Below are 27166 nucleotides of genomic sequence, written 5' to 3' on the forward strand. Positions count from 1 at the left end.
ACAAAGACATATAATTTCTAAGCATTAGCTAGTCATTTGAGCACTGCATACCAGAGGTACAAGTCTGAGATGTTTCCTCTGCCAGCTTGGGCATTTTACATGAACCTCCATTCATGCAATCAATCAAGACATATGCTGTTTCATTACCACTGATCAATGCACTACGAACATACAAATTGTAATGATAGGAATCTCCAGCAAAGAAGAGTCTCCCAACGGGAGCTCTTAGTTGATCTAGATCCTCATGGGTTGACCCCAGTGGGGGGACCGTCATCCCTCCATAATACAGAGGATTGAGAGTGATGTTAGCCACAAAAACTCGAGGTTCAGGAAATGATGGCCCATAGTGTTTGCGAAACAACTCGGCGACTTCTTGCTGTGTCTGATTTAAAGGCTGACCTTCGACTCGAAAAGCATCATCATCAAACACCCACGTCATGAATAGATCGTATGGCTGGCTATGTTGTAATGTATTTTCAATTACTTGAGTAATTTCAACGCTCCAGTGGTACCTGCCACGATCATCAGACACAAACATATTTCGTGAAGACAGCTGACGTCGTGCTTTTGGTTCGTAATAGGCATACACAACTCCTAGAGGAGCCATATAGAACCGAGTGATCGCCATACGTTTCCACAGAGGTAACTGTGGTGTGAATGTCACATCATCATGCTGCAGCACTCCCAAACTGAACGTGACCACTGCATACTCAGCAATGTACACCGAACCATCTTCTAGAGTGACTGTAACACTATCATCGCTGTATTGTATTTCACGCACGAGGCTGTTTACACGTAGACGATCAGAATACTGACCACTTGCAAAGGTGTTCTTAAAACATTCAGTCATTTTTTGAATACCTTCAAAAGAGTTGCCACTCTTAATGTATTGTTGGGTCTTGTAGAATTCACTCAGCCATAAATATTCCTTTGCAGACATGGCAGCTAATTGGTCCACAGTTTCAAGTTGAAACCAATAGAATTCTACAGCCCATTCCACTGGTGATTTAGCAATCCAACCATATAGACGAAGTGCTGCTCTGACACTCATATCATCTAGCAAAGCAAATCAAGAATACTTCAGTTCTAATTCTGGATGAAACGAACGGCACATGACGTGTCACCGACCATTACCATGCCACCAGTTTACATGCAATTCAAATGCTGTAAATTAAGTAATAATACATTTCTTCAGACTAAGTATGTAGTTTTTATCACAAATTTAGATATTGAGAGCCTTCAAGCTTATTTTATAGTGCCATTCTGGAATATGTGCTAGTAAGAGTGTACATTGAGGATTCAAACCTTAGTAATTAGTAGTAAGTACATCAAGTCTTCTCAATCCATTTTGTCATATCATTTATGTATTTCACACTGCAAGAAAGTCTTCCAGTCGTTTCAGTTACTCCTCTATGCTGTTTAGTTACGGATCTAGGGAGGAAACGAACCGACGCGCGTTGTCCCGTCTGGAGTTGTAGCGCGCGTTGTCCCGTCTAAAGTTGTAGCGCGCGTTGTTGGAATTCAAGGCTGCCAAGTTTTGCGCATGCACGAACATGGCTTCAACACCGGCTAAAAGGAAGAAAACTTAAACTTCTTCAAGGCCATTGACGGTGCACCTTATCCTCTTGAAGAGATTCCTCAGCCGGTTCGTGACTGTGACCAAGAACAAATTGGTGAGTAACGGTGTTCTTCCTTGGCTTCTGATGTCGTAAACATTTCTGCTTGATGTTGCCGAAATAGGGCAAAAAGAATAACTTGGATCAATTACCGACAACACAACGTGTAAAGGAGAGGCCGTTGCGTTAAACGGCATCTGCTAGGTATGTACTAGCTACTACTACTACTACTACTACTACTACTACTCAGCAAAAGCATCCACCGGTCATGCCCATACTACAAAAGCCACTACAACGGCACTCAACACAACACTATATCAATCCATTCAATTAAACAAACCCACTTAAGTCAACGTCACATTCTACTTAGTGAGGCAAGCCTCACTGTTGATTAAATCCATGTCATGACATTTTAGAGGCCTGTGCTTGGCGGATCTACTTCCGCGAATGCACAAAACAGAAGATCTTATTAGAGAAAAGCTGATCCGACATCTCAGAAGTTCCATCACTGAACTATATTTCTTTTCAGTTTTGTTGGCAATTAAACTGGCAAGATGTTTGTAGAAGGTGGAAGTTTCAGAGCCCATGCCACCGGTAGAGGAAAAAACCAACGGAGTGAAGCTGGCATGTTCCACTTCCAGTACTCGATGTGCATATTCACGTTTTATTCCACATTCACGGATGTTGAATGCTGATCTCAAAGAGCCTTGACTATTGGAGCGCGCGTTTGGGTAAAATACTCTTACATCAAAAAATGCACGGTCTCCTTTTGTCCAGACTCCTCTCGCTGAAAGATCAAGTCTAGCCTCGTCAGACATGTTCGCTGTTTTCTTCTGAAACTTTTCTCCAGTCAGAGGTTGTAACATCGGCTCTATCACTACATCATGACACACTTCAGTCAAAAGATCGGCAGTTATATCCCTAATTTCATTGTGCCTTAGCGTCGGAAAGCCACCTTTAGAACATACCATTGCATGGTCAACGTTGAAAGCAGATCCACAAACACATTTTGAAGGTAGATTTGGTAACATCCAACCATAGCGCATGCATAAAGCATCACGAAAATCTCCTTTGCTCAAATGAAAACCATGTTCTTACTACTAATACTACTACTACTACTACTACCTAGATGAGTAGGTGGTGACTATAGCTTGTGATAATAGTTAAGCATACAGTGTAATGACATAAAGTAGTAACTGACTTTTAATTGTTTGTTTTGCTGCGTGCGTATATCTGTCACTTATAGTGTTGTATGAACTACTACTACTACTACTACTACTACTACTACTACTAGGGTACGTGTTGCTACTAGGGTGCAGTACGGTAGCCCAGGCATGAATGAGTTAGAGGCATATATGACTGTGCGTAGAGTTAACCTCGAAGGTCCAAACTCTTTAGGTTTGAACTTCAGGACTGTACAATTATTTCTTGCATAAAACGATATTTACACAGCTGTAGAAATGTCTGTGAATTCGGTTGGTAAAACCCTAACTGATGCGCAAAGTTCTCCATCATGCAGAGGAGAGTCCCGGCATCAGACTGCATGTTATCATCAAGAGCGTACGTGAATAAACGTCGTAAAGGCGGGGAAACCGTTCGACGTCTGAATCGTTCGGGGTTTACTGATTTTCTTTTCATTGCGTATTCCCAGTACTGCCAAGGTATTTTTGTGTGGCATGTGTGTTCTTTCTTTGCCAACCACAGACTCCTGGTGCCAAAAGACCTGACACACTGACTGTGAAGTCGCTAACTGATTGGAAAGATGGCAAAGAAATGCTCATTAAGCATGCTGGCTTACAGTGTCATTTGTGCTCAGAGGCGAAGCTGTCAGAATTTGTCAGAGTATACCGTACACCTATTCATCGCTGTAATCATATTTTGACAACAGAATCGCAGAAAGTAGTCCAGAAATATTGTGCTGTGCTTCTGTCAATTATTCGATGTATTGAATTATGCGCTCGGCAAGGCATCGCCCTTGTGGGTCATAGAGATGATTCTATGACATTCGACTTCAATCAAGGGAATTTCAGAGCAGTATTGTCATTCAGGAGAGAGGTTGATGAATTTCTGGACAGTCATCTCAAGTATTGTCATGCGACAATGATATCAAAGACTGTGGAGAATGAATTGTTAATTACACTATATGGGAGATTACATTGTTCGGCAGCTGACATCTGAGATCTCTTGCAGCGACTATCTTGGTGTACTCGCAGACGAAGTTACTGATTTCAGCAATAAAGAGCAAACCGCAGTAGCTGTTTGCTACATAAAACACCATGGCGTTATGGAGAAACTCCTACTGTTCGCGGAAGCTGAAGACATGACTGGTGCAACACTCTGTGACACAATTTTCAAGTCTCTCTCCCACCTCGGTGTTGACCTAAAGCGCTGCAGAGCTCAGAGATATGATGGAGCAGGCAATATGACCAGGAAGACGCGAGAGTGCCAGGCTCTATTCAAGGCGAAGTATCCACTGGCTAACTATTTCCACTGCGCTAGCCACCAGCTTAATCTTACAGTGTCCAGGTTATGTCTAGTGACTGAAATGCACTCCATGATGGCAACTGTAAAAACAAGTCGGTCTGTTTTTCCAGTTCTCACCTAAACGACAGCGGCAGCTTCAAAAGTCCATTGATGCTTAAAATGAGCGTCGAAAGCGCTCTGAAGACGTATCATAGCATTGGAAAACATTTCGTTAATAAGCTTGCCACTCTATGTGAGACGAGATGGGTTGAAAGACATGCAGTTGTTGAAGGTTTTCACACCTTGTTTGAGCCGCTTGTTGACTACCCGGAACACATAAAAAACTCAAAGAACGTTGCCATACCCTATCACGCTAAGAGTTGCACAGAGGCTTCAGGTCGGCAATCTCTGTAATACGACAAAATATCTGATAATTGTACTCGTTTTCAATTACCAGATGCACGAGACTTGTAGAAACAAGCCTTTGTTTGTGAACGCTCTCATATATATTTGAGAGCATCCAGTGCGTGCATGCCTAGGAGATACAAATAGCGTCATTGGTTCTCGTACATTGCGATCTAACAAGTATATTACTTCTATTTGCAATGCTTTGTTATTTATAGTGCTCTTGCACGCTATTACCTCCGGACAATTCCTTGTTGCTTTCCACACCTATCGATTTACGTCACACTACTTAGTTGACCTTAGTTGACATCTCCAAGGACAAAGTAAAGATATTATTGCAGCCTATGATGAGATTAAGACTGTCAAAGGCAAGCTAAATTATACGCGGGCGAACGCTGGAGTAGAGTTTGCCTCTCTGTTTCGGGACATGTGCAATAAACATGGCGAAGAATCGTTCCGTGTGCCTATAGACAATGTGGACGCCAACGCTACCGCAGCACTGTACCAGCTGAAACAGTGGAAGACTATTGGTGCCGCACTATATTTACGCCTTACCTAGACCACTTAAATGCGAAGCTGCATTCTCGATTTTCTCTAATCGCCCAACTGTTTGTCAAAGGTTTGCATCTTCTTCTAGCACATACTAGCCGCATGGATATTGGAGAGCTGAGTCGATGTCTGCGGCAAGCATAAGGTGCAGACCTTCCCAGTCCTGACTCGCTTGAGAAAGAGCTCGATCGCTGGCAACGAAAATGTGGGTAGGCCAAGGATCAAGGTGCATACCTTTCTTCAACGGTACCGTTGGCTCTTGAAATGGTTCCTCTTTTTATGTACCCCAACATACAAGCGGTCTTGAGAATACTTCTTAGTGGCGGAGGAAGCTCCTACAGATTTTGGGGTGCCGGCGACAAATTCCCAGAGTCACGTGACTATCCGCTTGTGTTTCAGGCTTTAAATAGCTTACGAATTTTGAAATGTTTACGATATCCATTATTATATAATTAATATCATACCAAACACAATACATGATTCCGGTGAAACAATTACGAAGCACTAGTACTAAGGCCCCCAAAGTAACCTAATCGCTCGCGGTACAAAAAACAAGATCAATCGCAACGTCCACCAAGTTTATGTCATCCTGTAACTCTTTGTGCACATGTAAGAGTGAACAGTTATTTAGCATCTTCTCCGTCATAGTGGATCGTAGGTAGGTCAGTAGCCTCCTAAGAGTTGACACGGCTCTCTCTCTGAAGTTGCAGATGTTACTGGTATTGTAACGTAAAGACGCAGCAGCTTGTGAATTTCGTTTACCAACTTTTGCGTCAGATAAAACGCTCTCGAAATGCCTGTATCTGCGTGGTGGTCGTTGCATGCCTGGCAGCTAGGACACGATCGACGGAGTCCATGATGTGTGCGCGTGGCCTAGCTGGTGATTGGATTGGCAAACATATTGCAGAAGTACATGGTTCCATTTGAGGAGATCCAATTATTGCGGGATCTCAGATCTTTAATTCAAATATTGGGAGGTCTGTCACCCCTCGAAACCCCCATCTCCGCCGCCACTGCGTTTGGTCTGTCGTGTAACAACAGCTACTGTCGAAAGAACGAACTTCTCATTAAAGTTTGTGACCAGTGTTCTGAGAAGTACTATGGGAGCTGAGTGTCTGAATGATCTAATTCTTCTATATCTATACAAGGACGTACCTTTAGATTATGACTTAGTTTTAGATAGCTATGCTAACGATCACCTCCACCGCATGCTGCTTTCTCGTCCTCTTTTGGCCGAGTAGTCCGGTTACATAAAATAGAAAGTTGTCTTTGTGACGTCACACTTCCAAAAACAGGTGTGCGCCCCTTCGTCTGAGAAATCCTAGATCTGCCACTGGCTACAGACATTTTACGGTTGATACAGACTTAATTGGCAGGTAGGCATCATGCATTACTATTCTCCTCAATTTCTGTTTGTTTTCCAAATTCTCCAAATTCAAGACCAGCTTTGTAGTATACATGCTTTACAAACAAATGTAGGCTTGCATTGATTCTTTACTAACTCGGTCTAAAGCGAAGATGCTGCGATTCAAGCCAGCGAGCTTAGATTTACATACACGATCCAGCGGGGATCCAAGAGTTTGTAAATATGGGAGAAGAAGATATTCATAAAAATCTGCTTTTTTGTCTCCCCCCACTCTCCTTCCATCACGTGCAGAAAGCAGTCTGGAGGACGTAGGGTGTGTTTGCGTTTAATTAAGAAACATATTAATACCAACTAATTGTTAGCAAGTAATTGTTAGCAATTAAATACAGCAGACAGTCAAGTAAAAACACAAAGAAACACCATGTTTATATCTCCATGAAGAAATGCAGAGCACTTAGCAGAAGGGCTATCCTTGAATACCTATTATCTATGCTCACGAATTCGTTCTGCACTGTGTTATGCAAGCATGGTACTCTTGTGACTTAGTGAATTCGCAAATGTAAGGCTTGACTAAAAGAGGTTCGAGCTCCCATGGCAAGCGCAAAACAAGAATTGTACACATACACAGAGGCATTTTACCAGATCCCTTCTCGTCGGAAGTATAATGGCTGGTAGAGTCTGACTACGCAAGACTAGGGACTTGGGTCTATATGAAGACTTACGTTTGTAAAGAATGTGCAAACTTTGATATGGTTCCTGAGATAAGCCCAAGGCAGTTGCGACCATGGAATTATACACGCAGAGAGCTGATCACAGAACGTGCATGCATGCATTCCTATCTCGAACGCACGTTGAGCATGCATGCAGATAGAACTCTGATTCCAGCCGGTTGTTCGATTCGTCTCGTAAAGCGGGAGAGACCGGCGGCCATGAACCCTGCGCAGATCGATACTCACCATTCGCCTTAAACAGTAAACAAAACAACCAGACACAGGAGCTGTCCTTCCCAAACTCACACGCTGGAGAACAATTTAATTAATTCGGTGCCGTTCATTTACAAGCCATACAGTGCAATGCCAGCTGCGCCATACCGGATGAAAAACCAAATGATTTGAATGATTGTTTGTACAGGCTTGCCTGACTGGTACGTACTTGCATATGCTGCGAACGCTAGCGGACTAAAAGAGTGCATAGAACCCCGTTCATATATACATGGCAGTAGGCCCGTCACACTCTTGATATCAAACATAAAAATTGTTTTGCCAAACCGGGTCGCTTGAACGACAAGAAACACGGTATTTTAGTTAAGCGCGTATACTCGGCAAGACGAACAATCTAGAACGATTTGGAGCATGGCAAATTAACGGCTCTTTGTACCTCTAATAGGCACACCTCACGTGACAATTGCCTTACTCACACTACCAGCTAGTGTACAGTATGCTGTATACGTGTCACGTAACTCTAGACCCTTTAGTTTGTCCGGACATGGAATTCTCTAGAGGTAGACAGACATGTTGCACGCCGGACATCTACCTGCTACAATTTTTTCCTGAATTCTAACTACCCATACCATGTACACGAACATTGTAGCTCTACCTTGGCCTTCAAAAACACCATTTTTCCAGGCTGCCTTGAGCTGTGACACGCTGTTGGACAGCCTTTTTTCCGCTTGCGAAGCTTCAATTGTAACGTTCACTCCTCTGTCGTTCACAGCTTGATATCTCGAATAATCCAGAGGTGAATGTGCAAGATTGCAGCTATCGAAAAGATCTCGAAGGGGATCAGAGACAGACTCTCTGGTATCCACACGTCCCCATAGATATTCCGCTGGGAGACCCTGCAAGGAGCCAGATAACATTCGTCCTCCTGCTCTTTCTTGGGCTTCTAGGACGATGAAGTCGTCGACTCCGTTGTCGCTCAGCGTCTTGGCGACTTGCATTCCGGCATATCCTCCTCCGAGAATGACGACTTTGGTTCTAGTTGTGGCGGACTCTACCTCGTCTGCAAATGCAAGCAGCCACAGCACAGCTGCGTACCAAGCAAAGACAGAAGGCATCGCTCGTCAGTAACTGCTAGTACGTCGCAGTGTGTTGAAAGCAGGCACAACGTCCGCGCTGAAACAAACGAGGGCTATTGAAACAATGCGTTTGGAGGCGAGAATGACAACGGCACGTGTTATTTACATACATTTGTCGGTAATGTGTTAATTAATTAAAATCAAAATTGATATTAATAGTATAATCGGGTGAATATTAATTGGCAAGCAAATTGAACTTCTTTCTTGTCATGCCAATTGAAGGTAGAGATATATTTTATTAGAATATGTTACGTGACCTACAGGAATGCTAATTGGTCAATATGAGGTCTCATAGTATACACGACAGAGACCTCTCGGCTGTCTAGCTAGAGACCTAAGTTATAGTCTCGCTCCAGACATAGTGTAGATTGCAGCCCCGTATGCAAAACTCGACCTCCAACTCAGCCCTCTGTTTAGCTAATCTACAAGGTGTGACAGTACATCTACAAAGTGGTCTGCAATTAACTAATCTAGCTGCTTTTGTAAGGACCAAGAAGAACAAAAACGTTTGGACGGCTGGAATTCGCAGTCATGCTTCATTGTCAACCACAGACTCAAAATTGCCACCAGATTAATTTCACCAGTCACACTAATCTATCTGTTACGTGACATATTCTATAGCAATTAGGGCATGGTATTTAACGGGATCCATCAACTATGTTACATAGATTGACCCTCAGCCACTGGGGCTTCGAGTCAATTTGATATCTCTATCATCATGCTATAACTATTACCCGAGTTCCTCGGGTTACAGTTCTAGACCTGGTGGGATCGTTCGACAAAACTAGTCAATGAAGTCCCAGATGTTGCATGCCCACGCATTAGGAGTGTGATCTGCTTTTGCTTTGGTTTGAAGGTCTCCGTTTTTGTTCTCGGATCTTTAGATTGCCCAGAGTCATGAAGCGAGTTCTACCTAGTAGGCTGTTACTTAGAGCTGTGCAATACAAATAGGATGCCGCCAATTATCATAGTAATATATTAATTAACACAACCACAGGTGCTTCATTGTTTCGCGAACTCAACTCAAAGGCACAAGACAAAGTAGTTGCGTCGAATTGTGTGTGCCTGTCATAGTCCATTCCTTCTAAAACTTTGACAGTGTTAATTTGCCAGCCAAGCCTTCGTCCGTGCTCAACCACCTCTTCTCACATGCGATCAGGCGAACAGCACGTACGTGAGCTTGGCTACACTGATCATGATGTGCAATACGTAACTGGATCTTAGATTACTGGTCAAAACGTTCTTGAATGACGTCGTACCAGCGCGAGAGTATAGTTCATGTACATTCAGGCACGTTCGAAGTTTCAAATAGTTTGAAATCGTAATTTAGTGTGCATTTCTGCCGCGCACTCGTTCATCGTCAACACCGGCATATATAGTTTAATTAAGAAACATGCCTACTGCTGCTAAAAGCCAAAATTCAGGCTACACACGTAGACTTCTCCGGAAACGCGAGAGGAATGCCACGCCCGATCAGATAAACGGTTAATGATTTTTCGGTTTCGGTCACGTGAACTCTATGTATAATCGGGCGCGTTACTCCACCACGTAAGATGAAGATGGCCTAGCGTCGAGGCTATTGCTATTGCACATGCCCTAACACTACATCTCCCCTTATATGTCAAGGCGCTATGATAACAGTACCAGTCTGTGTCCTAGTCAGGTCACTGGCTTCTGTGGGTTCCACGCTGTGTCTCTTTTCTCAATGGGTTTGTCTGGGTTGGGTTATCCCACTTCTGTCACCATGTATTATTATACCCTTTCTCAAGTATACAACACAACACAACGCGCTCCTTCTAGACCCAGAGTGCTATTGCGCATGCCCTTACACTACGTTTATTTTTTGTTTGTTGTTTTGGCGGCCGAACGGGGAGAAGGGTCGACGTAACTATGAGATCCCCGACGAGAGAAATTATACTTAGCAACATATGCGCTACAAACTGCAGAGGTCCTGTGCATCTCTTTTCCGTATCCTATCGAGGGGTCGACTATAGATTAAAATTTCTTGGCGAGAAGAGTTAGCCTAGGTGACTTCCGATTTCACTGCTCGTACGCGACTATGTAAAGAGAGGAGCAGAGTCTAGAGTAAAGCTTCACAAAATTAGAAAAGCTAGAAGAGCAAAGTCTGATATCCGAGTCTCGGGAACCAAGGGGGTCGGGCAGCCCCAACTTTAAGTACAACCTCTAGTTTTGTAAGCAAACAGGACCGTCGTAGTTCATATACTCCGGATCCAACGTCCATTTGCAAGCGAGTCGTTCCGCTGCTTCTGGCTACGCGATTTAAGGAAAGCATTTGAGTACTCAACCCTCGGCTATTATGCACCTGGAATCTAGCTATAGACTTCACGGATGCAGGGCCGGGCCGTAGCCAGCTTCGTAGAATAGTTTGGAGGAGGCACCCTCGGAATCCCAAACTTAGAGAGCGGATTTAATTGTTTCGCGCTCGCCATGTAGCCGGGTGCAAGTCGATCACATGTCCGTGCTTTGAAAGCAACCCACGCAAACAACGTGCATTAAACTGTTGCAATCATAAGTTATGTCCTACAACTGAAAATTTGCGCTAATCTTTATATACCGTGATACGCACTCACATCTACTAGTGTCAAAGTGTAATTGCTTAGAATCAGCCCATTTCCAGTTCTCGTCTATCACTGACTCTCTGTATTCAATCACTCTTGTAGCATGCAAACACCTCTGTAGCCAAGGAAGAGAGAAGTGTTCGATGGAACAGTGGCGTAGCTCGGCTGCACTAGGGGGGGGTCACAAATCTCGAACAAAAAATAATGTATGTGAGTACATTAGAATATTACACGTACACACACACAGACACACACACACAGACACACACAGACACACACACACACACACACACACACACACACACACCACACACACACACACACACACACACTCACACACACACACACACACACACACACACACACACACACACACACACACACACACACACACATTGCTCAATGTCAGTGCACAGGATATAAATTAATTATCACTACCTCAATGCCAATCATTTTACAGTATTCCTTTAAAACTGTTTGCCATTTGATTATGTATACGCACGACATACTACTAGGCAGCGGTCTACTGATCTAGTATAACTGAAAATGATCAACTCAACGTCAAACAGTTGGCCACGTCTGCATGTCTGGATGGTCGAGGGTTTGTCTGCAAGCAAAGCCACGTACATGACGCGACATGACGCGAATTCTTTTTGACATGCGAGCAACATATGTGTGGCCTCGGAATCTCCATACTGAGCGGAAGTATCACGCGGCTCTGTCGAGAGCTGCCAGACGATCGGAAATAAATTGCTAGCCTGGGGGGGGGGGGGGGTTACGTGCAACCTGTGAACAGTGGTAGCTACGCCACTGATGGAATCTTTCAACGACAGAAACCTACCACAGACCAGTCAACTGATATGCAAGGCAATGCTCTTCAGTTGGCTATAGTATTAATAAAGTGATTTCAAATAGTGAAGTCGCAACATAAAGTTTCAATCATATACAATCTACAGAGGCAGCAGTAGATACCTAATCATAATGTGTGTGTGTGTGTGTGTGTGTGTGTGTGTGTGTGTGTGTGTGTGTGTGTGTGTGTGTGTGTGTGTGTGTGTGTGTGTGTGTGTGTGTGTGTGTGTGTGTGTGTGTGTGTGTGTGTGTGTGTGTGTGTGTGTATTGCTGTTAAGTACTGTTAAAGCACTATTGTATTTACGTTCTTTTGTCCCTATACTTTGTCACTATATCCTCAATTGGTTGAATAACTTGTTTTAGATATCCTAGTGCACAGTTGCTATCAAAAACTCTGATATATAATACGGTATATAAAAACACACACAAGCAAGTCAGCATCAGAGCACATTTTCAATTAGTGACACAAGCATCGTTTTGCAATGCATACAAATGATGCTAAGTAACAGCAACTCAACATGCTCAAATTCAACCAGACAAAGCAGGATTCGTTTACAACAAAATGTTAGACCTAATCCTGTTTTGTTCCTGAGGATGTCCATCGTAATATATGTAAAGCTCTTCCAAGCCAATAGAAGAAGAAACTGACCGTCAAAGACACAACAATGAACAAAATCAGTCCGATTGGTGAGAGAGCCTGAAAGACAGGGTAGACCCACTCGTTTGTATAATAACGTAACCAAAAAGTCCTGCAGTGACAAATTAGAAAATGCATAACATAAAGGAGGTAAGATCTCTAGTACAAACTAACCACATCAGGTACGACATATCAAATATAGCCACTTGTAGGAAACCTTTGACTAAAGAAGGGTACTCGTGATGGACAATCATGGCCTCCAACAGAACAAACACTCCAATGAACGAGTGCTAACAAAATACAACTGGTCAAGCCAATTAAGATACATGAGTGAGGACTGATGACTTACAAGAAAGTGATTCAGCCACAAAGGAACAATGGCATCGAGTTCCTTAGGGTAAATGAGCTCTCTGTTAATCATGAACAGGCTCCAGAAAGCAACGGGAATGAACTACAACACAGATAACCATATAATACAATGCGATGTCTGATATAATGTGAATGTATAGTGTCTCTTTCTCGTACAAATGATTCCTAGCAATAGAAGTATGTACTTTTGTCTAACACCGACATGAAGATCCACATATTGATTCACACAAAAGTGCTAGCCCACATGTTCCCTCACTCATTCATTCAGGTGACCATTTTATTACTTAAATACAACTGTATCTCAACAGTTCACCTGGTCACTTGTACAGCAGTCTATGTCAGACCTGTTCACCTGTTAAGCTACTAAGTTGTACACCTCAATGTGGCTGAGCAGAGGCTATGGTAGTGTGTGTGTGTGTGTGTGTGTGTGTGTGTGTGTGCCTGTCTGTCAGTTGTCTGTCTGTCATAGTTCTCTATTGAATACATCATCAAAACTAGTACAACATCACTAACACTTAACAAAGTTAAACATAAAACTACAAGTCCAAGGGACACAGCTAGTATGTCTGTCTGTCTGTTAATATGTAATAGGTACCGCTGGTAAACTCATCATGTGTATTACAAATAAGAAAACAAAAGAATGACTCAATAGCTAGCAATTGACTGAACCGTCCGGGCAGTCACATTTACCAGTCTAGTCATGCAGGTGTCAATTACTATGCAATATAGTACAAATACATATATTTTCAATTTAATTAAATCAAGCTAGCATTTACACCATGAGCAACAAAAGGGAAACTACCTCTGTTTGACAGTCTGTCTGTCTGTCTGTCTGTCTGTCTATCTGTCTGTCTGTCTGTCTGTCAATGGTAGTATATTTTCATAAATCGACTGTAAAACAACCACATATCATAAACTAAATGAACGTCCAGTGACCACAAACCAACAACCAACGTCTGTCTGTCTGTCTGCTACTTGCACGGTGAATATTTTAATGAAAAAAGGGCTTCTACAGATAAGAAATAATGTTTTCTTAGATTTGATTTGCAAATTTGCAAGACAATGGTTTGTACTTGAGCTATGGGTGATTTCTCAATGCGCATGTGCACTGGAAGTATATGATAATCTGCCACATGTGTTTGTTCTACTGAACTTTCAACTCAATAAAGTCATGCCCAGATGATTGCACAAGGTTTGGTATCACTCCCGTGTTATACTCGTTTTTAACATTATGTGCATGAACTCATACAGTATTACAGTACACAAATTCCTTCAAATAATTACCTAGAAATGAATATTTTCTAGTAGCAGTCAATAAATTTTTTTTGGGAGAATTTACTGAAGAATGGAAATTACTGGATCATAGTTTATAAACTACTTTTTATGATGTACAATTCTAATGCATTAAAGCAGCTCACAATAAGCACCATACTTGTGGTAGGATGTGCTTCAGCTGGGCCTTTGTTAGCATTGCACTCTTCTTTGCCCTCTTAACTCTCCCTCGATCCTCAATCCTTCTTTCCCTCCTCCATCCTTTGTAATTTAAACTTTACATTATCTTTTCCTGTATTAATTAAACTAGTAATGTATTGATAATCTCACCGTTCTCTTTTTGCAAACACGTCACACACACACACACACACACACACACACACACACACACACACACACACACACGTGACACCAATCCAGATAACCGAAACTTGCAAGCAAGTAATGATACCTATGCTGTACGTGCATGCATGAGACCACAGGTGTATGCCAAAAAATCAAGACAGCACTCACAAATCTAATTAAATGAAATATATTCTCAACGTACCAAACTGGTCGGATAGACGACAGCTGTAAACAAGTTGTCTCTCACTGACAACAACCAACACTTCTTCTTCTTGTCTCCACACACGACCGGACAAATATCGCCAGCAAAAGACACATAAAAATAGATACAGTGCAATACCTACCACAAACCGTTAGGAGACACACAAGAAAGTACTTGAGACTGTCTAAAGACCAACCTACCATGTTCCACACTGTTAGAAAGCGAAACCTCCAAGCCAAGTTGGCAAGTCTAGTCGGTGGACCACGCGGATACTTCATAATAAAAAGATCATAAAATATGACAGCCGTCCAAGCGACGGCTAATGCCAGGTGAATCAGTTTTGTGAGCATTGACGCTTTGAGATGTGATCTACTGCTACAGTGTACACTGAGTACAACAAGGGCTACCAAGGCTCACGCGTGCGCAGACCGGTGAGGCCTTACATGTTGCGCATGCGCATGCATTATAGCCTATGAAATCCTATAAATGCTGTAGCTGACGTTGTTTGGGACTTCCAGCCAATGTAGCGTGCGCGGACACGGAAATTGTTGATCTTTCAACTGCTACCATTCCTGTTTGGTTAGTTGTTTTATCGTTATTAATTAACTAGCTGTTATTAATTAATAACTAGTTCTACGGTATCCGTAGGCGCCTCGCGTTTGTGAGTAACACTTCCAACGGAGCTTTCAGACCTTCTACTTAAACGCCGAGTCCTAGCTAGACAATAAGTATTTGTTTCAACATGCAAACTTCCTAGTAGTTTAGCTAATTTATTAGAAGAGGCCTGGTATAGGTAGTCGTCGTTTTGCGATCGTGATCAAGACAATTGAAATGTACAGTCTAGGTATGCACTCAGTTCCGTTGTAACGACAGTGGTATGGTATTTACTGGCATAGAAATTGACATGGGCAAACATTGACTATCAACAGTGTTAGATGCAGCACAGTGTAGTAAAGGATTGATCATACTGTAGTACAGGACGTGTGAATAGTTGACTGTAGGTGGCATTCAACACCTGAAGGTGTTTCTTGATTGTCAAGTACACACAGTCCCTAGCTACAATACAAAAGGATGGGGCGACGGAAGTCCAGAAAGCATTTTTTTCGCGATTTGGTCACTTGCACGAATCGTTCTTAGACTCATCTGTAGTCGGACACAGAAACGATTTTTAAGGTAGGTCCTATCATGAAACTTGTTCATGGGGAGGAGAAATTTGAGATTTGTGTACACACACATACACACACACACACACACACACACACACACACACACACACACACACACACACACACACACACACACACCAACCAAAAGCTCAATGGACACCCATATAGGACCACGCCCATTTCTGTTGTTTGACCCGAATTAGAAGCCTCGCTATGCTCGACAATTAATTAGGAAAGTTGGAATTCTATGAGAGGCATGCCCTTTTTTCTCTTTCCTTGTGTGACCTGTTGAGGTTATTGTTAGGACACACTATAGACACTATTTGCTTTGTGAACTAACTAGTATCGTCAGGAAACAGTGAGTCCAGTGAGTCCATAGTTTGATGTGAGTCTACTGTTGCAATTTCTAGGGTATAGCAGGAAATTAGTCTTTTTGCTGTAAGTCTGAGATGGATTGCTGATGTAGTGAGATGTCAAATCCATGGAAGTTCAAGGTCTCTTCCAGTGCTTGGATTGTCAGTCATGCAGGCTATTAATTGGCACTTCAATTCCTTGTTGCTGCATTGAACAGTTTTATTGTTTGTTACTGAATTAATGTTTATTTGTCAAAACGTTTTTAATACTTTACTGTTGTTGTGAACCAGATCTCATTACTAGCATGATAAAATGCATAGTAGTTATGGTAATGAAATTGACAAATCTATTATCAGTCTTGATTGTACAGTATTTTGAATAATTTTCCTGTGTGATGTTTTTAGGAATATAATTTGCTGAGAATTTGCCCAAGAGTAACCAGTATTGTGTATGGAATCAGTGGTGGAAAATGATTAATTAATGTCTGGATCGTCATGATCATTCATGCTACATTTGCCATAAACAAATGCTACTGTGTCGTGTTGGACTTGGAGGTCACTTTACAGTCATTGGAAGGCTGGACATAGAAGGACTGCATTTGCAGAGTATGTTGTACGTATACCGACGAGAGCAGGTAAGGTTACACATTCATCTTGTGATGGCAGTTATATAAACTTGTAACATAAAACTGTAGGATATGTGAGTGATAGGGACTTGTTTTGTCAGACTTTGGATATAACACTGCCATCTATTCATATCATTTCTTGTGTATTGCATGTACATACTGTTGTGCACTGCTAGGCTGCTTTGTCTTCATTGATCAACACTGACTCCTTTGATTCAGTTTTTCTCATGAATGAATACCTCCACGACTTCGAGAAGTGTAAAATTCTATGATGAAAAATATAACACATCGACAAACTGATGCCACCAAACCCACGTTATGTTAATTTGAAATCTACAATATTTATAAGCATTTGCTGTCTCTAGTGTTTCCCATCTGAGTTCACATTTAATAAACTGTTGTGGCAACTATTGTCCGTACCAATACAGGACATTACCCGAACAAACTGGTCTTACTGCCAAACACATGGCAATTTGACAAGATGTTGTCTGGACAACATGTAGTACACCTCTGGCAGCAGGGGTTCAGGTGACTATAGTATATAGGCGTTATTGTGTAGAGATAGCCCACTTCCTATGGGAAAACATTTCACACTAAAAAACTGTTTGTCGTAAAGTTTAGGTCTGCCTTTAGCCTATAACCTAACACTAATTGCTCTGAGTAGCAGATTTAGGTAACAAGAATTTTGCTAAAAGGTTAGTCATCATTAGAACTTACAAATAATAGATGTTCCAGGTGTTGATGTTTACTCAACTATGAAGAGTGGTAAGAGTGTTCAGAAGTCCCAAAATTAGATAAAGACAGAGTAGTGCTATTTCTGTTCATTCTGAGTTAGGAATTGGTTTTGAAATAGGTAGCACCTTCAATTTTAAGACCTTTTCATTCGATTAGTGTGTGTGAAATGTCAGTATGAAAGGCATGCAGTATAGTCACCTTGAATGTCTGGACACTGCCCTTGCTGTCCCGTCAACATCAAGTTGTTCTGACAAATGTACGAACACTTGGAATACTAATTTTATTTAAGGCCTGCAATATGTAGTAGGCTAACTAACATCATCCCCCTTTGTCAATTGATTAATGTATACCAAATGAATACAACTTACACTATGAGAAAGAACATGACTGCATAAACTAAAGCCATGACAAGGAAGGTGAAGGCTCCATAGTTGGGTAGAAAGCTGATATTGTCTTGATTGATAGCAGAATACAATGGATTAAAGATCACTAGTGCTAGTAACGAATTTATGGACTCCTCGAAAAGATGATGAAAGAGAGAAGAGGGCTCTTTGGTGTTCTTTCACAACACGTTTTGATATTCTTATCGTTTCTCATGTAATTGAGCACAAGTCATAGGTTTATTATTTTATATGCTTTTGTACCAGTGTTCAAAATTTTATGGCAGACGTAGTCGTCACCTTGGCAACCTCACAGAATTTTTCAGTTGTCAAGAAAGTTTAAGAATTTTAAATACATTTCATAAAATATCAATAATGATATTGATTGTTTTGGCAAGTAAAAGTAAACCCAGGACTTCAGAGCTGTCACTCTCAGTCTGAGTAATTTCACTATTATACTCTACTTCATATAAACAAAAATATACGGGTCCACAATAACTTGAGTGACTTTAGTCATCAGGATGGCAACCTCGCTGGTATAATTGGTCATTGCGTGAACTCAGTTAGTCGTCAAATGACAACTTGACGACCACTTGTTCGAACACCGATGCACATGTGACCATGTACAAGCACAAACATTTAACAGGAAAATAAATTGTTCACGAGAGGTGTGTTGACAGTGATTTCATGATCATGACCTGATTTATCTGCTTTATTCTCTAGCTTTCTGTATTTGGACATTCTTGCTTAGAGATGTTGAGGTACATCTTGAGTTTTGGCAAAGTCTGTTCAGATGTAGAGAAAGCGCTGTTCTCTGGTATGCTGTTTTCTCAGAATTTGTTATTTGGTGATTGTTGGGTATTGACACTATTGTACGTCAGGGTTTTAAGAGATCAGGCGTAGGAACCTAGATTTGGTTGAGGGGGTACACATTTGCCTAAGAGGGCGTGGCTCCTCACAACAAGGCTAAATGTTTTATTAGTTAATCATGTATATTGATGATACACAGCAAAAACAGGAAACCACTATAGTGTTAGTGCAGTAATACTGTATGTCATGTCAGTGTTATCAACGTTTGTCATCCTTATATATTGACAGCTGGAAAATTTATAAGGTCACGTACGCCCAGTTCCACCCCCCACCCCCCATTCCTACACTATGTTTCAGGTCACAGCGCCTAGATAGGCATAAACTTCAGCTGGTGCTTTCCAGGCATTACAGTTCTCTACCCTTTACTTCTAATGTGGGAAGTTCCAATACCTCGATTTCCCTTCTATGATAAGCTTTGTAGAATGGAAACAAACAAAACAACAACAATATATATATAATATATGTATATAGTATTTATTGACTGTATAACTGAGATTTCCGTTGCTTTATATACATCATGTATACTAAGGCTGGATATACTTTGGTGGTGGTTAGCACCTGTAGAAGACATACATAGTTTAATTGCTATGTGGTTGTACTTGTGATAGGGCCGCTTATCCAAAATATTTAATTCACTATGAAATCAAGACACAAATCTCCTTATATACATCAAGCTAAGTCGATAATTGCAGGATCACGTGCGTCATCTGGAAACACAGGTTAACTTGAAAACAGCTGTATATATGCTATAATATACAGTTATTATCAAAGTGTTCACTTAGGTGTTTGTAGAAAGTACTGTGTCAACGATATAGATGTGTTCATAGATGATAGACTTAGTAAATATTCTTTGAGTGCAATGCAGTTTGGACATGGAACTATACATACTCCGTATAAATTTAGTGTATGTATACCTATTTACTGAACACTCCCCATCTTCAGGTCAGGTCAGTTAGGCAATGCAATAACCATTTGCTCCCATGATGCACGGATAAGAGAGGTTAACAGAGTAACGATATTCAGAACTCTAAATGCCAGAGGCACAATTGAACCCGATAGGAATTCCTTGACTGGCATTAGGAACACCGTATATTTGGTGGAAAGTGATGACTCACATGTCATATCAAAATTCAATATTGTCTACTATTTTGTAGAGTTAGACATATTTTTTTCACATTCAAATAACAGGCTCCTCATCTAGTACTCTATAAAAATACCACTACATACCGTGTACAATGCTAGGCTGCTTTGTCTTCATTGATCAACAGTGACTCCTTCGACTCGGTTCTTTTCATGAATGAATACCTCCACGACTTCGAGAAGTGTAAAATTCTATGATAAAGCACAACACATCAACAAACTGATACCACCAAACCCAAGACATGTTAAATCTGCAAGCTACAGTATTTGTATAAGCATTCGATATCTCTAATATGTTTCCATCTGAGATCACTATTCATAACTGTCATGACAACTATTGTTTGTAGCAGTAGTAGCATCACCCTTTGTCAATTGATTAATAATGTATCACAAATGAATAAGACTTACACTATGAGAATGAACATGACTACATAAACGAAAGCCATGACAAGGAAAGTGAAGGCTCCAGAATTGGGTAGAAAGCTGATATTGTCTTGATTGATAGCAGAATACAATGGATTGAAGATTACTACTGCTAGTAATGAATTTATGGTCTCCACGGATGATGAAAGAGAGAAGAGGGCTCCTTGGTGTTCTTTCACAACACATTTTGATAACATAGATGTCAACGTTGGAGCAACAACAGCAGACGGTAAGCCGATGCCCAAAACTTCAACAAAAATAAACAACAACTGATCAGAGCAATAAGAAATTGAAACTAAGCTACTTTGCAGTCATGGAACACAAAGTAGAATGCTTCACTAGTCAAATACCTAGAAACATGCTCCACGTTGAGGTGACAAATGTGAGATAGACAAATTCTGCAATAAAAGATAGAATGCCCACCAATACTATTGTTGAATCTCTCATATGGAAGAAAGTGGTAAAAACCGTTAAAACGACTGTTGCCCCCAAAATCATACAGAAATATGACAATCCAAAGAAGTAGCCGATTATACTCGTACTCCAACACAAAGGTGTACCAAGAAAATAAAGGTACATTATGATAGGCGAACCATCACCGACGAGAACACTGAGGCCGTCAGCAAGCAACAACAGGCAAAGGCACCATATCGGTTTACTGTGTACCTCCCTTGATTTCAATATCTGAAATCCTCTGATGGCAGACTTCATACTACATCCATTCCCATCATCTGGTGGAGTAACATCATGATCAGCATAACCATCATTACGACTTCTAGTAGTCATGCTCTCCTTGTCATTGACATCACTGCTGTCTCTATCTTCGGCCCTCAGTGGATCATCAAGCAAGAACAACACATACAACAAGCAGAAAAAATAACTGAGCAAACAGGCGAAGAGAACACTAAAAGGGCCAATGTACTGCAATAGAACGCCACCAGCTGCTCGTCCCATTCCTGCTCCTAGAGCCATCATTCCACTCAGTATGCCAAGACGTCTCGTTCTCGTTTTGATGCTAGACACATCTGACGTGTAAGAATAGACAGCCAGATACAACAGAGTGTTACCGCCCGACAACCCATAGGGTATGGTACCAAAAAACATGTAACCAATGGGCAATTTCCAGTAAACAACAACAAGCAGCACAATCATGAAGCAAGCTCCTGCAATCACAGGAATTATCATCATCAACCTCCTGCCGTGTTTGAGTCTATCCGACCAGCTCCCAATCGCTAGAGTCACGGCGACCGACGGAATGTAGACAGACAGAACGAGATAGAGCAGCCATTTCGAAGCAGCCGACTGAGCCCTCCTCTCCGCTTCGAATTCCTCTCCCGTGTTGTTGCCACACGTTTGTGTCCTATTATTGCTGTGCACGTCATATTCCTTGTAGAAGTAGTCGTTCAAAAAGCTAGTGATCCAAGTCGATTCCGACAATAATGCATAGTAAAAGAATACAACGACAGGATCAGGCACTCGTACACGACAGGACGCCATACGCACCGCCCACTAGTTGCATCAGTAACAGGGGCGGCGGAGCGAGTTGAAAGTTGAGGGGGCTGAAAGGGTAAACATTACAGAAAGCAGAAATTCTACAGCATAAAGTTGATAAAGTTGGGGGGGCTCTAGCCCCCCCAGCCCCCCGGCTCCGCCGCCCCTGAGTAAGCTCCAGTTTAGTAATTTGGTACAGTGCAGCGACTATGTACAGACAAACAGGTTCACTACAGCACAGCTCCTACAGACGGCAAACTGCACCACGCCTGGTTCCTGTCGGTATTCTTTGTTGCAAGCCTCTAGTAGGAGGTGTGCCAGTGGCAGGAAACACGTCATAATAGCTTTGCTGTGTTTACGGATCTGGCTTTCCTGATCAAGTTCTTTCCAATGACGTAGGAATCAATCTGAAAATTTTCCCACAGACTCCATAATGGACGTTTTTTAGTATACCTACAAGTATAGCAGCATGCCTAAACTGCAGTGCAAAATATTTTTAGAGACGTGAGACTGTGATGCCTACAAGTACTTTAGTAGTATACCTACTAGACTTGACCCGTTAGCCCTATAGTGTACAAGGGCAGCAGGGGCTATAGAAACTGTCATAATATCCGAATCTTGCTTATAACTAGATCTTGTAAAAGTGAGAGCTAGCGCTCTGAAGCAGCTACTCAAGAATTTCAATTGAATGATCTCATCACTATAGCACATAGTGATCAAGAATATAGAGAAGAGGCCGAATTTCATAAATGTTGTGAACCAGATCTCATCACTATAGCACAATAAATGCGTGGTAGTTATGATGATAAATTAGACAAATTTAGTATTTCTTTCTATCAGTCTTCATTGTACAGTATTTTGAATAAGTTTCCTGTGTGATGTTTTTAGGAATATATTTTGCTGAGAATTTTGTCCAAGTGCAATTATAACCTACATGCATGGAACCAGTGGTGGAACATGATTAATTTATGTCGGATCGTGATCATTCATATACTACATTTGCCATAAACAAATGCTACCGTGTGATGTTGGACTTGGAAACCATGCATTTCGGCAGTTTGCAGCTATGGAAATGGCACATGCTGCTCTTGGTCACACTACAGTTATTGGTAGGCCAGACACAGAATGACTGCATTTTGCAGAGTATGTTTTACGTATACTGGAGAACAGGCAATGGATAACTTATACATGAAGCTTGTGATTGCAGTTATATAGACTTGCAGAATAGAACTGTGAGTAACAGGGACGTGTTTTCTCAGACTTTGGATGTCAAACTACCATACATTCCTATTGTTTCTCATGTAATTGAGCACGAGTCTTGGGTTTATTATCTTATATGCCTTTGTTGGCAAACCATGTACCAGTGTTCGAATTTTATGGCAGTCGTAGTCATCATCTTGGCAACCTCGCAGAATTTTTCAGTCGTCACAAGTTTAGGACTTCTACATATCTTTCATAAAATATCAAATAATGATATTGATTGTTCTGGCAAGTAAACGAAATCCCAGGACTTCAGAGGTGTGAATCTCAGTCTGAGTAATTTCACTATACTCTACTGCATAGAAACAAAAATGTACGGGTCCACAATAACTAGAGTGCCTTTAGTCGTCAGGATGGCAACCTCGCTGGTATAATTGGTCATCGCGTGAACTCAGATAGTCGTCAAATGACAACTTGATGACCACTTTTTCGAACACTGATCCACAAATGACCGTATACAAGCATAAACATTTAATAGGAAAATAAATTGTTCACGAGAGGTGTGTTGACAGCAATTATGCAATCATGGCCTGATCTATCTGCTTTATTCTTTAGCTTTCAGCAAATTATGTAGTTGGATGTTCTTGCTTAGAGATGTTGAGGTACATCTTGATTTTGGCACAAGTCTGTCATTGATATGTAGAGAAAGCTGTGTGCTCTAGTATGGTGTTGTCTCAGAATTTTTCATTTGGTGATTGTTGGGTATTGACACTATTGTACGTTAGGGTTTAGAGAGATCAAGCATAGGTACCTAGATTTGGTTGAGGGGGCACACATTTGCCTAAGAGGGCGTGGCTTTGCACAACAAGGATAAATGTTTTATTAGTTAATCATGTATATTCATGCTACAAAGCAAAAGAACAGAAAACCAACATTAACACTATAGTGTAGGTGCAGTACTACTGTAAGTCTTGTCAGTGTTATCAATTTCTATGTCTGTCAGCCTTATATATTGATAGCTGGAAAAATTAAGGGGGCACATGCCGCTAGTCCCCCTGGTCCTACACCTATGTTTCCATTCACAGTGCCTTGCTAAGCACAAGGGCACGTATACTACGGCTGGATATACTTTGGCAATGTTTAGCATCTGTAGAAGACATTCATAGTTAATCGCTATGTCATTGTGGTTGTACTGTGATAGGGCTACATATCAAAAATATTTAATTTCACTATGAAATCAAGAAACCAGAAACAAAATCTCCTTCTCTACATCAAGCTAAGTTGCACAATTTGGACATTATATTTTTGCAGTCAGTCGATTATTGCAGGATCGCTTGAGTCATCCGTAACCATAGGCTAACTTGAAACAGCTGTATATACAATAATATACAGTAACTATCAAAGTGTTTCATTTAGGTGTGTGTAGAAAGTATTTTGTCAATGATATAGATGTGTTCATAGATGATAGACTAGTAAATATTCTTCAAGTGCCTTGTAGTTTAGACATGAAATTATACATACTCGTTATAAATTTAGTGTATTTACTGGACATTCTCCATCTGGTTCAGGTCAGCTAGGCAACGCAATCACAATTTGCTCCCATGATGCATGGATAAGGGAGGTTAACAGAGTAATGATATTCGGAACTCTAAATGCCATAGGCAAAATTGAACTCGATAAGTATTCCTTCACTGGTATTATTTTGTGGAAAGTGGAGACTCACATGTCATATCAAAATTCAATATTGTCTACTAATTTGTCGAGTTAGACATACTTTTTCACATTCAAATAACAGGTTCCTCATCTAGTACTCTACAAAAATGAACACGACACGTACATACCATGTACAATACTAGGCTGCTTTGTCTTCATTGATCAACAGTGACTCCTTCGATTCGGTTGTTTTCATGAATGAATATCTCCACGATTTCGAGAAGTGTAAAATTCTATGATAAAGCATAACACATCAAGAAACCAATACCACCAAAACCTAAGGTATGTTAAATTTGCAAGTTACAGTATTCGTATAATTTGTATAAGTATTTGATATCTCTAATGTTTCCATCTGAGATCATTTATCATAAACCGTCATGACAACTATTGTTTGTAGCAGTAGTAGCATCACCCTTTGTCAATTAATTATTGTATAGCAAATGAATACGACTTACACTATGAGAATGAACATGACTACATAAACGAAAGCCATGACAAGGAAAGTGAAAGCTCCAGAATTGGGTAGAAAGCTGATATTGTCTTGATTGATAGCAGAATACAATGGATTGAAGATTACTAGTGCTAGTAATGAATTTGTGGTCTCCACAGATGATGAAAGAGAGAAGAGGGCTCCTTGGTGTTCTTTCACAACACATTTTGATAACATAGATCTCAATGTTGGAGCAACAACAGCAGATGGTAAGCCGATGCCCAAAACTTCAATAAACAACAACTGATCAGAGCAACAGCAACAAATTGAAAACAAGTTACTTTGCAGTCACATACAGTAACACAAAGTAAAATGCTTCACTAATCAAATATACCTAGAAACATGCTCCATGTTGAGGTGACAAATGCGAGATAGACAAATTCTGCAATAAAAGATAGAATACCCAGCAATACTATTGTTGTATCTCTCATATGGAAGAAAGTGGTAAAAACAGTTAAAACGATTGTTGCCCCCAAAATCATACAGAAATATGACAATCCAAAGAAGTAACCGATTATGCTTGTACTCCAACACAAAGGTGTACCAAGAAAATAAAGGTACATTATGGTAGGCGAACCATCACTGACGAGAACACTGAGGCCGTCAGCAAGCAACAACAGGTAAAGGCACCATAACGGTTTAATGTGTAACTCTCCTGATTTCAATATCTGAAAGCCTCCGATGGCAGACTTCATACTACATCCATTCCCATCATCGGTTGGAGTAACATCATTATCAACATAATCATCATGAAGACTTCTCCTCTCCTCATTGTTGACATATCCTGAATCTTCAATTCTAGGGGGATCATCAAGCAAGAAAAACACATACAACAGGCAGAAAACGTAACTGAACAGATTTGCGAAGAGAACACTATAAGAGCCAATGTACTGCAACAGAACACCACCAGCCGTTCGTCCCATTCCTGCTCCTAGAGCCATCATTCCTGTCAGTATGCCAAGACGCCTCGTTCTTGTTTTGATGCTAGACACATCTGACGTGTAAGAATAGACGGCCAGATACACCAAAGTGCTACCACCGGATAACCCGTATGCTATGGTACCAAAAAATATGTAACCAATGGGCAATTTCCAGTAGACAATAACCAGCAGTACAATCATGGAGCAAGCTCCTCCAATCGCAGGAATTATCATCATCAACCTCCTGCCGTGTTTGAGTCTATCCGACCAGCTGCCAATTACTAGAGTCACGACAACCGACGGAATGTAGATAGACATAACGATGTAGAGCAGCCATTTTGATGCGACAGACTGAGCCTTCCTCTCCGTCTCAAATTCCTCCCCCGAGTTGTTTCCACACGTTTGTGTCCTATTATTGGTCTGCACTTCGTATTCCCTGTAGAAGTAGTCGTTCAAAAAGCTAGTGACCCAAGTCGTTTCCGACATCAATGCAAAGAAAAAGAATAAAAGGACGGGATCAGGCACTCGTACACGACAGGATGCCATGCCTACCTTACAAGAGCCAAGGCGGGTCTACCGCGCGTGGGCAAAAACATGCAATTACAAACATCAGCATCCGTATTGGCATCCAGCATGCGTACTAGAGTACTAGTGTGTGAAATATTTGTAGCGACTGTGAGGCGAGTAGACATCGTTATTCGAAACTTGCTCATAACGTATGCAGTAAACTGAGAGCAGAGTTAGCGCTCTGAAAGCGGCTACAGAAGAAGAGCTTCAGTCCGGGAGCCACACAAGAAGGACGTGCTAAAACACGTGGAGTTAGCGCGAGGAGAGGACTGGGTGTACGAGTCTTGCCACAAACTTCAAAAGAGCATAACTTCCCCAGTGCTATAAGCTGTAGTAGGCATGCATATTACAATATACGCATGT

At 41.3% G+C, this 27166-nt stretch overlaps 4 protein-coding genes across 4 annotated transcripts; all 4 read right to left on the reverse strand.

Moving 5' to 3' along the window:
- Positions 1-270: 270 nt before the first annotated feature.
- Positions 271-8455, reverse strand: LOC134179721 (uncharacterized). The gene is made up of 3 exons (XM_062646698.1): positions 7996-8455; positions 320-1056; positions 271-276 (listed from the first exon to the last, which is right to left on the reverse strand). The coding sequence occupies exons 1-3, from the start codon at positions 8453-8455 to the stop codon at positions 271-273; spliced, it is 1203 nt and encodes a 400-aa protein (XP_062502682.1).
- Positions 8456-12258: 3803 nt separating this feature from the next.
- Positions 12259-15166, reverse strand: LOC134190795 (androgen-dependent TFPI-regulating protein-like). Its single transcript, XM_062659314.1, has 5 exons — positions 14930-15166; positions 14730-14867; positions 12891-12992; positions 12716-12831; positions 12259-12653 (listed from the first exon to the last, which is right to left on the reverse strand). The coding sequence occupies exons 1-5, from the start codon at positions 15077-15079 to the stop codon at positions 12476-12478; spliced, it is 684 nt and encodes a 227-aa protein (XP_062515298.1). The 5' UTR covers positions 15080-15166; the 3' UTR covers positions 12259-12475.
- Positions 15167-19961: 4795 nt separating this feature from the next.
- On the reverse strand, positions 19962-21919 carry LOC134179811 (proton-coupled folate transporter-like). Its single transcript, XM_062646819.1, has 3 exons — positions 20773-21919; positions 20408-20669; positions 19962-20191 (listed from the first exon to the last, which is right to left on the reverse strand). Exons 1-3 carry the CDS (start codon positions 21917-21919, stop codon positions 20098-20100), a joined length of 1503 nt encoding a protein of 500 aa, XP_062502803.1. The 3' UTR covers positions 19962-20097.
- A 2894-nt stretch (positions 21920-24813) lies between these two features.
- On the reverse strand, positions 24814-26836 carry LOC134190886 (proton-coupled folate transporter-like). Its single transcript, XM_062659427.1, has 3 exons — positions 25651-26836; positions 25282-25543; positions 24814-25059 (listed from the first exon to the last, which is right to left on the reverse strand). Exons 1-3 carry the CDS (start codon positions 26780-26782, stop codon positions 24966-24968), a joined length of 1488 nt encoding a protein of 495 aa, XP_062515411.1. The 5' UTR covers positions 26783-26836; the 3' UTR covers positions 24814-24965.
- Positions 26837-27166: the final 330 nt, after the last annotated feature.

Source organism: Corticium candelabrum, chromosome 1 (assembly GCF_963422355.1).
Source record: "Corticium candelabrum chromosome 1, ooCorCand1.1, whole genome shotgun sequence".
In the NCBI taxonomy this organism is placed as follows: domain Eukaryota; kingdom Metazoa; phylum Porifera; class Homoscleromorpha; order Homosclerophorida; family Plakinidae; genus Corticium; species Corticium candelabrum.

Coding starts and splice junctions, on each gene's coding strand:
- LOC134190886 (XM_062659427.1), bottom strand. CDS start 26,782: ATGGCATCCTGTCGTGTACGAGTGCCTGATCCCGTCCTTTTATTCTTT. Junction 25,544..25,650: donor AACATGGAGCATGTTTCTAG/GTATATTTGATT, acceptor TGTTTATTGAAG/TTTTGGGCATCGGCTTACCA. Junction 25,060..25,281: donor GTCATGTTCATTCTCATAGT/GTAAGTCGTATT, acceptor GCTTTATCATAG/AATTTTACACTTCTCGAAAT.
- LOC134179811 (XM_062646819.1), bottom strand. CDS start 21,919: ATGGCGTCCTGTCGTGTACGAGTGCCTGATCCTGTCGTTGTATTCTTT. Junction 20,670..20,772: donor AACGTGGAGCATGTTTCTAG/GTATTTGACTAG, acceptor TTTTTGTTGAAG/TTTTGGGCATCGGCTTACCG. Junction 20,192..20,407: donor GTCATGTTCATTCTCATAGT/GTAAGTCTTATT, acceptor GCTTTATCATAG/AATTTTACACTTCTCGAAGT.
- LOC134190795 (XM_062659314.1), bottom strand. CDS start 15,079: ATGCTCACAAAACTGATTCACCTGGCATTAGCCGTCGCTTGGACGGCT. Junction 12,993..14,729: donor TCGTCTATCCGACCAGTTTG/GTACGTTGAGAA, acceptor TCTGTGTTGTAG/TTCATTCCCGTTGCTTTCTG. Junction 12,654..12,715: donor GATATGTCGTACCTGATGTG/GTTAGTTTGTAC, acceptor TTGTCACTGCAG/GACTTTTTGGTTACGTTATT.
- LOC134179721 (XM_062646698.1), bottom strand. CDS start 8,455: ATGCCTTCTGTCTTTGCTTGGTACGCAGCTGTGCTGTGGCTGCTTGCA. Junction 1,057..7,995: donor TGGTGTTTTTGAAGGCCAAG/GTAGAGCTACAA, acceptor TTGCTTTGCTAG/ATGATATGAGTGTCAGAGCA.